Below are 16,956 nucleotides of genomic sequence, written 5' to 3' on the forward strand. Positions count from 1 at the left end.
AGATTGTGACTCGGGGATGATTTGGTTCATCTGAGATGGTAAATCGCATGGGGGTAATTATTGACTGGTTTGATGAATAGTGCAATAATCAAATAATCTTAATGGTGAAAACATTTTTGAATTGAATAAAACGCTGATACTGATTTATGTAGAATGTTTCTTTTTGTTATACGTATAACGTATGCGCTTAAAAATTATTTTTCAAAAATTTCAAAAACATAAAAAAATTTGATAAATAAAATGAATCAAAAATAGTAGAATCATGTATAAACGTGAAAAAGTAGTACACTTATACCATTCATCCAAAGGCTTAAAACGAATTTTAAGTTGCGTAAGTACTCAGTAATTACTAACTACACTCACGCGATTTAAGTGACTCATAAGAGATGCGTGCATGTCGCCTTCCGAAGTTAATGTTGTTTCCATAATAAACGCGTTGCTTTATCACACGTCGTCTTTTCTGATTCTTTAACAAACTTAGCTTACTAAACGGGAAACAAATTTAGCTTACTAATTAATGAGCTCTCTTAGAGTTTTAGATTCCATGAAGCAACTTGTTGATTATTCTTAAGATATGAGAACTAATTATATGGTTGAACATCCATTAACCAAAAAATGAAATTCTCCATGAGCATGGATTTAGGAGAATCTATGCACATATGTCTCTAAAATATACAAGACAATATCACAAAAAAGATAATTAACTATTAAATCTTATGATAGATTTTATTTTGGAAGTTAATAATTTATGTAATTTTTTAATAATATATGTAATTTAAATGATATGGCAATTATAGTTTTTAAGTTTATATTTACATTAATGTATTCAAATATGAATATCTATGTGTAATTTAAATGATATGGCAATTATAGTGTTCATAAATTTGACAAAAAATATATATATTTATGGGGAAAATGAAGATTTTTTCACTGAGGTCCATTATATATATAGAGAAAAAAGGAAAGATAAAAGAAATCATTAAAGTTGAAGAGGTTGAAACAAAAAGAGGGAGGGAGAGAGAGCAAAATGGAGTGGAGGAAATGGTACTTAGACGCTATTATTGTGCCCTTAGCTCTTGTGATGATGCTTTGTTACCACATCTACTTGTACTTGATGGTTCGTTCACATCCCTTCTCCACCGTCCTCGGCATTAACTCTCGCGGCCGCCGGCTCTGGATTTCTGCTATGATCAAGGTTTTATCACCTCCTCGAATTAATCTATTCTTACTCACAATCTATAACATTAAAAATCCAAAAAGAGAAATATAGTCTAATAGTTTTGTGATGTTGTACGTTGGTCGAGACATGGAGATTCTTATATAAGTCTTAATTAAATTTAAACTGGGATCTCTAATTGCAAAAGAAACAAACAAAAAAAACTACAAAATCAGATTGGATAAAAAATCCAAAAAAATAAGAGATAATCATCGTATTATCGTAATGTTAATTAGTTGAGTTGTGGTTGATTAGTTTTGGTTTTGGTTTGTTTTTGTCAATTTATCATCAGGAGAATCACAAGACGAACATATTGACGGTACAAACACTGCGTAACATAGTGATGGGAGCTACACTGATGGCTACCACCTGCGTGCTCCTCTGTGCCGGTCTAGCCGCAGTGATAAGCAGCACTTACAGCATCAAGAAGCCCCTAAACGACGCCGTTTATGGTGCTCATGGAGATATCGCCATAGCCGTCAAGTACCTAACAATTCTCACAATCTTCATATTCTCCTTCTTCTGCCACTCTCTCTCTATTCGTTTCCTAAACCAAGTCGCCATTCTCGTTAACATCCCTAATTTAGACCCTAATCCCTCTGGTGACTTGTTTCTCACGTCTGAGTACGTGAGCGAGCTCTTCGAAAAGGGTTTATTGCTCAACACGGTAGGTAACAGGTTGTTCTACGCTGGCTTTTCTCTGATGCTATGGATCTTTGGTCCCATCCTCGTGTTCTTGAGCGTTTTGGTGATGGTGCTTGCTCTTTATCACCTGGATTTTGTGCCTTGCAGCAGCAATAAAGAGAAACAAAGTGGATTGTCGTCGCGCCTCTGATCTTCCAAATGTTGATGATGATTCATGATATGATAGTATTGATGATGACGTCATATCCTCCGGCTTGTTGATAATTGCACTTGGATAGTTTCTCTTTATGTGGTCTTGGTTCTATACTTTGGGCCATTTTTTTATTATTTCGCTCCATAAACTCCATCATATATATATATAGCGATATTACTTTCATAGCCATGGAAATTTGAAAGACGTTTTGAATGATAAAATATAGCATAAACACAAAACGTGAAAGAAATAAAACAGAGTATATCAGTCACAGTCATCACCTAATTTAACATGGTGATTTCAAGCATCACTACTTATTTAGATATTCATATTGTAAGCACGTAAACCATTAACAAGATATGAGTTCGAGTTTTACTAGTTATGCATACGTAAGGTAGATCGTAAGACTTTAAAAAATTAAAAGTCCACTAGGATCGAATGTTCTAGTTAATGAAATATTTTATCTTAAAAGCTAATCTAGAATACTTTTGGGTTCTATTTTCGGATCTAACGAACTTTAAATTTTCTAAAGAAACATTTCCTAGTTTGTTTCTTTTTATTGTTTTGTTGTGAACTATTTTAGCTTTTGAAAGGAACCGCAGATCAAAAGGAAATAAAAGTTGGGTAACCCAAAAGTTAAATTAACATTAGAGAAATATAAAAGTATTTCTGGTGCTGGAGAAAAGAAACGTCTTTAGATCTGCTTTCGAAAAAGCATATGACGAAAAGTAAGAGAAAACAAAAGCATGAAAGAAGAAGAGAGGTCATATTGTGTTGTTGATAGTTACCGGAAATTTCTCAAGTTAATTGTTGGGTATTGTTAATGGTGATAAATCATTTTTTACAGTTTTACAATATGATTTTCTTACGGTTTTTCTATCATTCAGATAATCAAGTGATTTCGCATATTACTATACTTATGTAATACTCCCTCTGTTCAGAATTATTTGATGTTTTAGAAGGTTTTTTTTGTTCAAAATTATTTGATATTCTCACTTTTCAATGTAAAATTTAATGAATTTTTATAGTTTTTGACTTTTTATATTCTGCAGTCTTCTTATTAGCTGAATGATATTTAAATGAATTATAAATAATATTTTTAGTATAGGAAAAATAAAATTAAATGAATCCTTAAACTGTGTGCAAAAACTTTAAACATAACAAAGGGAGTATATATTAAACAATATTCATTTATTAATATAATTCTTTTAGCGTTTTCATAAAATTATTTAGTAAAAACTTAATTCAGTTTTTGTGTCTCTATAGTTCTGTCATTCGACTATGCCATTATTGCACCATTCGTCTAATATGTCAATAATCACCAGCGTTGTTTTGGTTCATTTTAAAAAATAATTCACAAGTATATCGTAAATCTTGAAATAGTCGTAGATAACTTCATGTTCAAATTCAGATATGATTTACATTGACAGTGTCTCCGGCTACCTTAGATAGTCTTCTCTAGTTAAAAAAAAAAAAGATTAAAAGTTATCATTAGCATATAATTGGCACCATATTCTCGTATAAAACTGTTGACATATAGAGGCTAAGGAAGAAAATATACAGAGCCTAAGATCTCGCTGGCTTTGCTTTTCTATTCTCTTTTGTTATTGTTGTCATGAAAAGAAAAAAGTTGGAAAATGTGGACGTTGCATTGACAAAGCAAGTTTAATTTTGCTTAGCCATTAAGAAGCTTTTTACAACTTTAGTAAAGCAGGGAGGGTTATATAAAGAAGATGTCTATCACAACTTACTCTTCCCCTCCTCCCTCTTTTCCCACCAATTTTCTTCTTCTTGTGTGTTCACATTGAAAGATATGGATAATCGCACAGCTAAAGACATTGGTGTGAAGAGAAGTGCTTCTGAGTTGGATTTACAAGAGTGTCTCATGACTAAGGCCTTGTCTTCTTCTGCTTTATCCAGACAAGAATCTATTCCTGACACAAGCCCTCTAGACCCTTCTTTTGGTCTCATGAACCAGGTTAGTCTTCGTTGTTTTCCTTAGTTGTCTGTTATGTTCATATCACTGTTGCTTGGGTCTATACAAGATCCAGAGATTGCAGTAAGAATCTTGGTTTTTATTTTGGTTGCAGGATTACACATGTGAGTTAAGAGATAGTCTTTTGTTATCTGAGAGCTTGGTTGCGGCTGGACTTTTTCTCGATGCACAGTCCTCGATCTGCGGTATGTCCGTATCTTGAAATCATGTGTTCTCTGTAATAAGTGTCGGTGCAGTTGATATTAAGTATGGCTTTTATCTGCAAAGAAAATCTGTCAGCTGATAGTCCAGTGTCAGCCAATAAACCTGAGGCAAGAGGAAGAGCTCGGAAAACTGCGAGTGGATTTTCTCATGATCAGTCTGATGAAGAAGATGCAGAGACAGAAGCTGGCCAATCTGAAATGAATAATGACCCCAATGATCTAAAACGTATTAGAAGGTATTGTTTTGCATACCGATAAAAAGTTAGATGTGAAACACAGAGAGAGATAGAAGGTGATCACCCTTTTTTAATTTTTTTTTTCGTGATGTGAACTCAGGATGTATTCAAACAGGGAATCAGCAAGGCGGTCTAGGAGAAGGAAGCAAGAACACTTGGCAGATCTTGAATCTCAGGTAAGGTTAACAAATAGCTGGCTTAATGCTTTTTTCTAATGGGATTCGAGGGTTGTGTTTTTTTTATGACATTTGCTTTCTTGAAGGTTGATTCTTTGAAAGGAGAAAACTCAACACTGTACAAGCAGCTCATAGATGCAGCACAACAATTTCGTAGTGCTGGAACAAATAACAGAGTTCTCAAATCAGATGTTGAAGCTCTGAGAGCCAAGGTATCATCGATCAGTTGAACTTTCAATAGCGGAAGTAATAACTGGATTTTGCTAAGTTAAGTAACTTACAGGTGAAACTAGCAGAAGATTTGGTAGCTAGAGGGTCCCTCACTAGCAGCTTGAATCAACTTCTGCAAACTCATCTAAGTCCACCACCACAGTCCATCAACAGTCTGCACTACACAAGAAATACATCACCCGCCATTACAGTCCACAGCGACCAATCTCTGTTCCCTGGAATCACACTTTCTGGGCAGAACTCAAGCCCTGGACTTGGTAATGTATCCAGCGAAGCTGTTAGCTGCGTCTCAGATATCTGGCCATGAGTCTCTTTCTTAACAATGTGCAATGATCACTCTTCGAATTCCCTGTATGTGTTTCACTATATAACTAGAAACATATAATGAAATCGACATGTCGTTATCAAACTCAAGTTTCGTTAACAAAATTAACAGCACTAGCAACCTTCTTTTGCACCCTGTTAGATATACATGAACTTGGAAAAAATGAAAACAACAAAAATCAGGGTTGTGTATAACATATACTTTATTGCTTGAAATACTGCAAATAGTACAATGGAGTATTATGTATAAGATTAAGATGTATAAGACAATAAATTACATTCCTATAAGGGAGTTGCTCGAACCAGATCTTTAAGCATACAAACAAACGGAAAAAAAAAATATTGATCTTCACACTTTACTTTCCAGCAATGTCTATTACCTGTTTGAGACGATTCCAAGGACCGCTGTGTATATTGTAACATGAGCAGGCAAAACTAACATAGAAAACCAACCTTAGTTGATTAGGGGCGAACCCATCTCCGAATCTGGACCCATACCACTTGCAATGGAGAATTCTTTAGGCAAGGGGATATTTAACTCTGAGCAAACCAGCCTGATGATACTAGCCGTAACACCTCCTAGAGACATCTTGTTGAGTGTTATTGCAATGGAAAATCTGTTTTTGATGTCACAGAAGCCTGTTGATCCTCCCATCCCTGAATGTCCAAAACCAACTAGAGACCCATCTTGTGAATTGACGCGCTTAAAACCAAGTCCAAACTTCCCATCAGGCAGTACTAAGCCACCGTAATCTCCAGCACCCATAAAAGCATCATGGATCCTCGGGTTGCTAAAAATACAGCGAATATCATCTTGATGATCATTGCTACTGATCTCAGTTTTGCCAGCAGAACTGCTAGTATCATTGACTAGCCTGGCTAAACTTTCTGTACTTGACTCTCTGCCGCGAACAGCCCGCATAAACCGCTTCTCATGATGATCTTTAAGCTTTTCTGTAGCTGCCATCTCCTTACCCTTTCTCTTTTTCGTTGTGTCATTTAATGATGTAAATTTCGGAACATGGGTGTGGCTGCCAAGTGGTGGCTGGGATAGAGAGGAATGTGGCGGTGGCACTAGGCCGCCATCTGCTAGGGTTGCATAGTATCGTGCAAGTGCACGAGCCGAGCAATGTCCATTGGCCGCAGGGATTATGGCTCTGCGCACATTCAAGGTGTTGAATAATACTGGCAAGCTGGTTGCCATTTGTAGGATCTTCTCAGGCTGAAATGTGGAAGGAAGCTCAGGCTGACTGGAAATGGACGGAAGCTTGCTTAGTTCATCCATGTCAGCCATCAACGTGGCAAGCCGAGATTCAACACCTATCGTTAAGATATTAGATAATTCTTAACTAAGCTAGTAGCCTAATTAACAGTGTTTAATATTTTACCTGGAGGGATTCCAATGTACAGTTCTCCATCAATTTTTAGGGGTTTTACAATGGATTCTTCAAGGATCTCCTGGAATTTCTTTCCAGAAGCATACTGTTCATGGTTGATGAAAGCAAGATTGACATCAAAATAGTAGAGGTAAGAGTTTTACGCTTAAGCACACAGGTCAACAATGAATGATATAACTAATTTACCTCGATGATTCCACCACATAGCCATCCAAACGTGAGATAGTGATAAAACTGCTGACTGCCAGGCTCTGTTTCAGGTGATGAGTTAGCAATCCGTTTCAAACATTCATCCCAGTCACAAATAAGCAGAGGATTTTCTCCTACAGGGTCAAAGGCACTGTGCAGCCCAGATGTATGGTTTAGCACATGATGGACCTGAAATACAAAACCGAGGGAATAAAATGAAAAGGCAATATCTCACGATAGCTTGCAAAAAAGGTTACGTGAAAGACTGACGGTGTTGGTCCTTATACCTTTATGATATCTTTTCCATTTGATCCGAACCCTGGCCATATATCTCCCACAGTCTGGTCGAGCTGGAGTTTTCTGTATCATTAAATACTATACATTACTAAAGTATGACTAAGCATGAGTTCTGCAAACGAGATCATGTAATTAACAATGAGACTAATATGTAAGAACTAAAGCCAATTCGGAATGTCAGGGAGTATGAAATGAACACATGAGAAATTTTGCAAGCTTTTCTTGTTGTTACTTACCTTTGGTCGACAAGCCAATGCATCATTCCGGCAGTGACACCCTTTGTCACAGAGAAAACGGGAAATAAACTATCAGGTTGAACTGGACGAGGGTCATATCTTCCAAGCACTCCAGCAGCAGTGTCGATAATGACTTTCCCATCTTTATATGCACATACCTACATAAACATGACTAAGTTTAAGAAAAAAAAAAAAAAGAAGGTAAAACTACATCAAAGCTGCCTGCAAGCCAGACCGTAAAAGAGCATTGTCCACCTGAATTCCAAGTATTTTTTGGATACTCCCAAGTTCAGCGAGCAGCTTCCTCAGTTTGGACTCTACATCAGAATGGATTGGCGAATCATGTATCCACTGAGCGTCTACAGTTGGTCCTCGACTGATACTCCTGCAAAATCACATTATAGTCATACGAGGTATATCATAAGGAGATGATAAAATGAGCTGAAAAATTCAAAGGGGACTTACCCCATCAGAACAGATTCGGCAAATGGTCTCATGATGTCCAGATAAACAATCCGAACATTCATAATGGATGAAAGTCCTATATAGTCGATAAATAAAAACAATAAGAAATTAGTGAGGTACTATCAATAAGCAAAGTCCTTTGATGTAAGGTAACGTAGTAGAAGTCACACATCTACCTCTGAGTAGATTAATGACCCTGGCAAATATAACAATATCACCAGGAAATGCATCTACCTGCATCAAATGTTCTCATTAAGATATAGATGGTCACTATAAAGGCAAATACTTGAAACTTGAAAGAAATGCATGCTTACCGGATTGAAGCGTTTAACTTCTTTCGGGCTGAGCTGCATCTTCTCCTGTATAACTTTCATATTTTGCGTTCTTTGATCGTTCAAGGATTTCAACGTTTTCTATAAAGAGAGGTATCTGTAAGAGCGGATCCACTATAGTTACCCAAAAAAGAAAGTCAGGCAATGAAAGGAAGAAGTAGATAACTTACCAGAGCCTCATTTGATGGAGTTGAAGATCGGAAGAAGAGACTCGCCACACTCATAGCCTGATCTGGCAGATCGAGCCGCAGCTTCAGTCCCATTTCTGCAAAGGCAGACAAAAGCGCCACTTGGTCGCCCTGTGACATTACGCAGTTAAACACCAAGCTATGGTCTAGAATTTTACAAACATTTCGGATGAACAGAGTGCAGTTGGTTTAGTTGTTTTTTTAGTTGTTCCACTGTTTAAAACATTTCAATTCTTTTAACGAACAAATTCATCATTCTAATATCCCACAATATGATCTACTAATGGGTTGGGTAAGACAGGGTGAAAAAGAGAGATGTATTGCATAAACTTTCACAAACCTCTGCCGATGCTAGAAACATCTTGGCTAGTGCTTGTTTTAAGGGGTGTGAGAGTTTTTTTGTAAGCCCAAAATCAAGCAAAATAGGACGGTGTGGTGGTTCCTTACTAACAAGAAAATTTCCTGCAACACAGAGTAGATGTATACCTCTATTACATGAAAACTATATGCTAAGCCAGCATGGTGGTTACAACACAGAAAATAATTGGCGGACTCCAGACAAAAATTTCGTGTCAAGGACCATACCTGGATGAGGGTCGCCATTAAAAAACCCATCAACATATATCTGATGGGCATATGCGCGAGTGATCTCTTCAACGATCTTTTGTTTATCCACACCAAAAGCATCTAGAGATTCCATGTCATTCAAGCGAAAACCATCCATGTACTCAAGAATGAGTACACTCTCAGACGACTGTCATTTAGAGCAATAAAGGAGGCGGAAGACATAAGTAGCACGCAAAGAAAAAAAAGGAGCAGCTTTCAGCTTCAAAAGATTTTTGTAATGATGCATTCAAGTCAATAATAAATATCTGAGATAATCTGTCGTACACAATGGCTACATTGGTCCTCTTCACGCATTTTCTAAGTAATATCAAATATAGACAACGTGCTGCATCAGAGATACCATAATACAGCATTACCAACAGTAAACATGACTGATCCATATATATAATCCTTTTAGCATTTGGATGTCTTCTGTGAATCTCACTAAGGGGATTGATGTTTCCATCGTAGACTTAAAACTGTATATGAAATTTATTATGTCTGTATATTTCAGAGTAAGACAAGAGCACAAGAGATAAGAACCTGAATTATATCTGGAATTAAGACATCAACCCGATTGTCACTCTTAACTTCATCATTTGTCTTTTTGCACCCGAGATTCCTGGATACGGTTCTAGTATTTTCTACATATTGAGAAACAGAACATAAAAGGGCATACTCAGGAAATGCAGTTCTGAGTGACGTGTAAAAGAATAGAGACTAGGAAATATACTCAGACTTGGATAGGACATCAACGACACAGAATTCTGCCTATTTTCCTATTTTTATTTTTTACCATGTTGTTATCTCGGACACAGCCATGTTTGAGAGTTAACAGAAAATGTGATTAGAAATGGTAAGATCATGCATAAGCCAGAGTCAACAATTGCCAACGCAAGAAAGTTTGGCAGAGATAAATATCAACCCAGCAAACTCTATCTCAGAACCACTATCTCATGCCAAAAACTTGATCACCGAAGCGATTACAAGCTTTAGTGCATACGATGAAATTTAAGACGATTCATTATTTATGCAAGTGAAGCATACCAGCTTCAATATTGAAGTCTAGTTCTCTTGGAGCTTCCTTGCACCATTCATCTATCATGGGGTTAAAATCGTACTGTGGTTCTGCCCAGGCAATCCAGTCAACAATGGACTTTGCATTCTTTAAATCCTGTTAATAAATGAAAAGAGAAGAGGAGTTGAATGAAGTGTCAACAGTCATATAATAGCTATAGCTCCCACTGTGCATCGCAAAGGCTTCAAAACGAAACAAAGACAGACCTCCAATATTATCGCTCTAATGCCAGCATGCTGAACTTTAACAACCACATCCTGGCCATTAGCTAGAGTTGCACGATGAACCTGTGCTATCTACAAAACAGAGAGCTCGCTATCATAAGAAAGCACACGACTTTCTAGTCATACAGTGGCTTAGAAGCATCTGGCTCCTTCTATTAACTTGTGAGCATATGTGCATCCCAGGCTCAAACAGATTTCAGAATGTTACCGAAGCAGTTGCTAAAGGTTCGTCAACAAAATCGGTGAACAGAACATCCATGGAATGCCCTAGTTCTCGTTCAATGGTTCGACAAACCTGAGAGAGAATGTACATATAGAGCAGTCACTATCAGAGAACTTCAAAATCAGGTTACATTGGCAACTATTAGAATATAAAGTTGAAAACTTTTGCTTCTCCCTTTACATCCTCTAATAATGTTGACGTTCAGGTAGAATAACAACCTCTTGTAAAGGGCGAGGAGGAAGCGAGTCCTGCAACTGCGTGAGAAGAGATATATAAGCCTGAGGAAGGACATCAGCACGAGTGGATAGATACTGCCCAAGTTTCACCCATAGGCCTTCCAATTCCACTATCAAATTCAATACTCGCTTGGCATTACGATCATGAGCTTTCTCCCATAAAGCAGGAACTTTGGACTTCTTAATCCACTTCTCTCTTTGCTGGACACCCTTCACGCACAGAACAACAATTGTGACTTACAAAACAAAACACTACAAAACGAACAGAAAAGAAGAAAAAATGAAAAAGAGGAGAGATAAGAGATTAGAGCTTACCTTATAATCGAGGTAAATAAGTATAGCTACTGAGAAGACTTTCATTCGTCTTCTGTAAATGTTTCCCCAACCCATTGATACAAACTTACGCCAAACTCTCTGGATATTTGCTAAGAGTCTAACGAAAAACGATAAGAGATAATCCACCGCTACTGACCACCGATTATTCTACAAAATCAGATCAAACCGAGCATTCTAAAGATGCTGAATTTGGGTAATAACGATGCTGAAACAAACCGATTGTGACAAATTGGCAAATTAGAAACTGGGATCAGCAAAAAAGCTAGAGAAAACAGAGAACCCAGATCTTGAAAATGAGGAAATTATACCTGGAGTGAACCAGAATTGCTTCCGCGAAATCGCGAATTCCGCATATAAATAAGCAGATGCGTGAAATATAATACTCTTAAGTTGAATTATCTCTTTCAAAATTCGCAAAATGTCTTTTGAAAAAGCTTCGAGAAGCTTTTTTGGTAGGTGAGAGCCGAACGTAAGGATTCGTAGAGAAAGATGAAGACAAAGATCTACAAAAGCGCGTCATGCGTTTTCTTCAGTCTTCTTAATTTAAAAAGTTTTTTTTTTTTGGGGGACGAAACGAAAAGTAAAACCAAAACCCCCGCGAAGCAATGAATCTATACCGCAGATTCTTATGGGACCCACACATCTCTTTTAGAATATCAGATCTAATGAATCTTTGTGGCTTTTTATTGACGGGCCCATAAGCCCAAGTTTTGTGATCCTAAATGGGCCACGTAACTCGCTCGGTACAAATATGCGTCACGGAAGAAGCGTTTGGTAACCAACCCACCCACACATATAAACCACACATGGCACATGAATTTGTGATTCAATCAAATGTATATCATTTCGTTAATTTTTTGTATTTTATATTGACAAAATATATAAACTGAAAATTAAAATACAATTGAACTCTTTTTGATATATCATTGTAACTCTTATAATTGAATAACTTTATATTCAGTTCTAAAAAAACATATATTGCTAGTCAGACTTATAAAATTATAACAATTTTTGCAATACCGGTTAACATGTAAACCATTATTTCATGCAAGGTGCAACAGTGCAAGCACTAAAAAATGTTCAATTGATAATTATCATACGATATCTCAAGCCTATTTAATTACAACTCGCAGATATAAAATGTAGCTAATAACTTAATTAATGTCTTGAAAGCATTAAAGTTTTAACAATCTAAGAAACATGGTTTCATCAATTATTCCACTCCTTCTTCTTCTTCTTCTTTTTCAATTAACACTAGCCACTCATAACTCTGGCCTTGAAGATGATCTCTCCAATGATCAACCAAGCGGCTTCTTCTTACCATTCGAATCCAATCTCTACGTTGAGATCACCATTGGAACCCCAACACGAACCTTCAACCTCAAGCTAGACTCTTCCACACAACTCACATTTCTTGAATGCGACCCTTGCGACGATGAACACCAATGCGATCTCTCCGACACAACTCGACGCTACGACGGAAAATTTTCGACCACTTTCTCACCAATCTCATGCAACAACTCTTCTCTCTGTCCACATCTCTCTCCTAATGTAACCAACCATTACAATGCAACAAAAACAACAGCTTCTCTGTCTCTTCTCTGCACTCCTTCCAATTTCTGCCGTTACGACGTCGCTTCTTTCAGCGCCGGCAACCTCGTTTCCGACACTCTTCAGTTGACTTCCTCGATCACTGACCAAGAAAACTCTCTCTCCATAGTTCATGGTTTTGTCTTTGGTTGTGGGACTAGTAATCGTGTGAAGCCGGAGGACGACGGAGGCGGCGTCGACGGGAGAGTGAGTCTGACGACTCATCATTTCTCGCTCCTTTCTCAGCTTCGAATCACCAGATATTCTCACTGTCTATGGCCTTCCTCCGCTGGCTCGCGTAACTACATTCGTCTCGGATCAGCGGCTGAGTACGGTGGTGATATGATGCCGGTTCCGATGTTAAACATGACGGAGACCAACTCTTACTCGTATCACATTGCTCTCTTCGGGATCAGTCTTGAGGAACATAGGTATAATTATAAATATAATATATATATAGTTTATTTTTTAATCAATCCACGAAAATGTTGCTTATATAATGGTTACGTAAAATGATATGATTTAACTTGACAAAGTCCATAGACAAAGCTCTTGAAAATAACTAGATAATGATTGCGATTGTCAGTTGTTTCCTCGGACTATTGCGATTTGAAAATTTTGAATTAGTTTTACGTTTACAAATTGTGGTTTCCTCAGATTATTGGAAAATTATTTAAATAAAAGAATGGACAAAATTCTCGAAAATATCATATTTTATGTTTTGTTTTTCAGAACCATCAAAAATCTAAAAACTCAACACCATAAGTTCCTAGGTTTATTTGCAAAAATATAAAGGAAATAATTTTTTTTTATCTTAAGAAAATGATTTATTTTTCAGAGGAAAATGCAAGTGCAGAAGTTTGTTATTCTTTGTTTTTTTTTTTTTTTGAGAAAAGGCTTGTTTGTTATTCTTTGTTTAAATGTAAATATCCGTTATATTAACTGGTTTTCATGACAAACTTTTGTTTCAATTAGAATGAGAAGCAACGAGAGTAGTACGATGGCCATAGATATTGGAACGTACTACACGCGTCTAGAGATATCACTCTACGAGGAGGTGAAGGAAGAGATAATGACGCAGATTGGACCAACAGTCGCATACGAAGTGAACGAGCTAATGTGTTTCACAACCGAAGTTGGTTTAGAGATAGAGTCACTGCCCAAACTCACTCTTCATTTCCAAGGATTCAATTTCACAATCTCAAACAAAGGATTTTATCTCCGAGACAGCCCATCTTCTTTCTGCACGGCTTTGGTCAGATCGACCATGGAGGATGAAGAAAAGAATGTGCTTGGAGCATCAGGACTTTTTGATTTTGCAGTTGGCTATGACACTTCAGAGAGAATGCTTGCCTTTCAACAAAGAGATTGTTTGGCCGATTTCGTAGATGGTATTTAGTAAGACTTATCGAGTTTTAAGTAGTCTTTTTTATAACCTAAATTTTTTTCGATAATGGTTTCATCATTTGCATATCATATTCATAGACATTATCTTTACAAGACAATGTGGTGATTATTTTATAACCAAACTTGTCACGCAAAACATTGGATATGTAGGAATTAATGTCAAAATTGGTCAAAACTTATGAGTCAAGAAATTACACAATACAAACTTGCACAATATCAAATTCATATACTTCGAGAAGATGACACTTGTAATGTTGAGTATTTTCACTCTATGACATTAATAGAGAAGTGTTCTTTAAGAAAATAAAGCACTTTCATTGGGGACCAAGAGTTTTATTTAACTTTTATAGAATGAGTGATATTTATATGTAACATGTTATTTTTCTACTAGATATCTAACATTTCCAACTTAGTAAATAGAGCTTTAATTAGGTTTTGTAGAACACATAATTTTTCGCATACTACATTTTATATGTGGATATTTAAGTACGACGAGGATTTATATCTATTTACTTTATATAACGTCTATCTTAGAATATTATATTATTTATCATCAATCATTAATTTCAACTAGAGATTACATGACGATTATGGAGCTTTTACGTAATATGGATATTTCGTGTAAGGATTGATGAACCATCTGAACCAAATGAGTACTGCATGTACTAGACGTTGAAGGGAAACAATAAGAAACAAGAACTAAGTTGATATACTTTAAACATTTTTACCTCAAAGATGATTACGAAGGGAAAAAAAAAATATGTAAAACGTAGTTAGCAAATACGTAAGGTTTACTGGGAAAAAAATCGTAAATTTTCTTACTTTCAAATCTACCGATTTTTATAAGAAAATAATCCAACTTATCAAATTGATGGATATGTTTTAAACATTCAAAAGTCTTATTGTTTTTTTTTGTTTTATATATAAACAAAATCTTATCAGTGACAGATATCTCTAGAATAGGTTGCGAATCACTTCCCTGACAAATGATGAAAAAGTCGTTTCAACACCAAAAAAATATCTTAGCTAGCTGTTGACAAAAAAAAAAAAAAAAAACAATATCTTAGCTTTGAAGCTTGGATATTTACATGGCCCGACCAATATGTATGCAAAGAGATAAGGGCGGTGCATTGTTGGCGGCCACAGTTCCCTTTACGTTCCATTTTTGGTTTTCCATTTATATTAATAAGCTATATCATCAATATATATATATATATGTATATAAACCGGCAAGCTGTAAGGAAATAATGTTCTAAAATATACCAATACCCTAACGGTCCTGGTTTACATCAATCTTACCTAATCATGTATAATGTATATTATGTACAGATTTAGGTAGGCGGTCTTTTGAATTAAAAGTAAAATTTGTATTGATCATACAACTATATAAGTCTATAAATATCATCGACTAATTAACCAATCGAATCCACTAAAACTAAACACCAGTTAATTTATGGTAATAGTCTTTGAGCAATAAGGAAAGCCTGTCAGCAGACCCAACGCTATCCGCCTATCCCGTTATTGAAGTCAGGGCCCTCTTATATAGAAATATTCGGTAACTGTAAATTATAACCACTGTTTCAGACTTTCAATTTTGTGTTTTCAACAAATGTGAGGTTTGTGTAAGTTATGAAGACACCCCAAGTTTTTGACTATGGTCATTAATTCGAGGAGCGTTATAAGACTTAAAGATTGAAGATAAGAATAACTGACAATCTATTATATATATGCACCTTTATATGTTTTAATTATAACTTCGAAGTTTCCCGTATATATTCAAAGGTCCGAATAAACGATAACATGTAGAGTTTTAAAGACCTGAACATCTAAAATGTTTTTTTTACTGTTTGCATAAATCTGTAGAGAAAAGTACATCCCTCTATATCCAATCTACATACAAATCTGTCATGATTCTTTTTCTATTCTCCGTTCCGTTTTAGTTGATTCTTATTTAGCATGGAGGCCAATCACCACTAATGCAAATAATTATTTGACTTCAATATTCTTTTAAAGAACTAAAATATATATAATTTGCTTCAAAGTAGTGGGACCAATGCGCGCACCATCTTATATATCCCCCCCCCCTCACTCTTCCATGCGGTTCCATTCGCAAAATTATAATTATATAGAATATTTTTATGTGTTGATATTAATTTGTATGCAGTATAAATTTGCTTAATTACAAATATAACAAATGAGATATGTACAGATCAAATAACTTATCCTCTTTCTTTTTTAAATCATCGATAAAATTTATCCACTCAATTTGGATGATATACTTCACGCGACCTCAATTCTGCTAGAATATCACCATATGCACAAAAAGTTTTCAAATCCTTAGATTTACCTGGCAGTCCAATCTTAATATTGGGTCTTAAGTTTATATATTAGAGCTAATAATATGATTGAAATTTTTTGATCTGGAAAATATATAGACAAATTAATGTATTTTCTTCTAGATGCAGCACTGTTAAATTTGGATCCGAAAAACTTAAATTAATTCCTTTGAAAATGACTTAACAGAACATTTTATATAAGAGCTCTTTATATAAATATATAATAAGTTAGGTTGAGAGAATCGATTTATGTAAAGATTTTGAGAAGTGTACAAGATTTTATGAGTGGATGGTGGAAAGGCCGTGCCGTGAGAAAGGCCGAGTCTTTTGACATTATAACATTATTGCCTTTATGTTGAGCACTAGAGCCACTTGCTTTTACGAATCTGTAGCTGATTGTCGAATATTTATATCACCATATATGAAAAAGTATATAATATTGGACCGGAGACGTTGTATAGTTATTTCTCTCTCTCTCTCTCTCTCTCTCTCTCTCTCTCTCTCTCTCTCTCTCTCTCTCTCTTATAAATATTTCCTCTCATTCCACTCCCTAAACCCATCACAGACACTCATATCAAGTTTGGTGGACATGCGTG

General features: G+C 35.9%; 4 protein-coding genes across 7 annotated transcripts; 3 read left to right on the plus strand and 1 right to left on the minus strand.

Annotated features, from left to right (window-relative positions):
* Window positions 1-979: 979 nt before the first annotated feature.
* On the plus strand, window positions 980-2,079 carry LOC18013022. Its single transcript, XM_006394668.2, is given in 3 exon segments — window positions 980-1,195; window positions 1,509-2,026; window positions 2,028-2,079. Coding segments are annotated over 3 exon segments (738 nt in total). The 5' UTR covers window positions 980-1,027.
* Window positions 2,080-3,719: 1,640 nt separating this feature from the next.
* On the plus strand, window positions 3,720-5,294 carry LOC18012422 (basic leucine zipper 9). Of its 3 annotated transcripts, none has more exons than XM_024151588.1 (6): window positions 3,720-4,032; window positions 4,145-4,235; window positions 4,318-4,489; window positions 4,605-4,665; window positions 4,752-4,877; window positions 4,949-5,294. In XM_024151588.1, the coding sequence occupies exons 1-6, from the start codon at window positions 3,868-3,870 to the stop codon at window positions 5,201-5,203; spliced, it is 870 nt and encodes a 289-aa protein (XP_024007356.1). In that variant the 5' UTR covers window positions 3,720-3,867; the 3' UTR covers window positions 5,204-5,294. The 3 variants fall into 3 exon arrangements, with proteins under 3 accessions (XP_024007356.1, XP_024007355.1, XP_006394731.1); XM_024151587.1 differs by having other exon boundaries at window positions 3,722-4,032; window positions 4,330-4,489; window positions 4,590-4,665; XM_006394669.2 differs by having other exon boundaries at window positions 3,726-4,032; window positions 4,590-4,665.
* A 117-nt stretch (window positions 5,295-5,411) lies between these two features.
* LOC18012423 lies at window positions 5,412-11,573 on the minus strand. Of its 2 annotated transcripts, none has more exons than XM_006394670.2 (19): window positions 11,336-11,573; window positions 11,007-11,174; window positions 10,674-10,901; window positions 10,441-10,527; window positions 10,215-10,304; window positions 9,978-10,104; window positions 9,474-9,574; window positions 8,910-9,078; window positions 8,665-8,786; window positions 8,307-8,435; window positions 8,119-8,217; window positions 7,981-8,038; window positions 7,805-7,880; window positions 7,595-7,724; window positions 7,340-7,497; window positions 7,094-7,166; window positions 6,804-6,995; window positions 6,609-6,702; window positions 5,412-6,540 (listed from the first exon to the last, which is right to left on the minus strand). In XM_006394670.2, exons 1-19 carry the CDS (start codon window positions 11,378-11,380, stop codon window positions 5,675-5,677), a joined length of 3,012 nt encoding a protein of 1,003 aa, XP_006394732.1. In that variant the 5' UTR covers window positions 11,381-11,573; the 3' UTR covers window positions 5,412-5,674. The 2 variants fall into 2 exon arrangements, with proteins under 2 accessions (XP_006394732.1, XP_024006731.1); XM_024150963.1 differs by having other exon boundaries at window positions 11,007-11,232; window positions 11,336-11,352.
* Window positions 11,574-12,227: 654 nt separating this feature from the next.
* Window positions 12,228-14,016, plus strand: LOC18012234 (aspartic proteinase nepenthesin-1). Its single transcript, XM_006394671.2, has 2 exons — window positions 12,228-13,048; window positions 13,593-14,016. The coding sequence occupies exons 1-2, from the start codon at window positions 12,228-12,230 to the stop codon at window positions 14,014-14,016; spliced, it is 1,245 nt and encodes a 414-aa protein (XP_006394733.1).
* Window positions 14,017-16,956: the final 2,940 nt, after the last annotated feature.

This window comes from Eutrema salsugineum, unplaced genomic scaffold (assembly GCF_000478725.1).
Source record: "Eutrema salsugineum unplaced genomic scaffold, Eutsalg1_0 scaffold_6, whole genome shotgun sequence".
NCBI classification, from domain to species: Eukaryota; Viridiplantae; Streptophyta; class Magnoliopsida; order Brassicales; family Brassicaceae; genus Eutrema; species Eutrema salsugineum.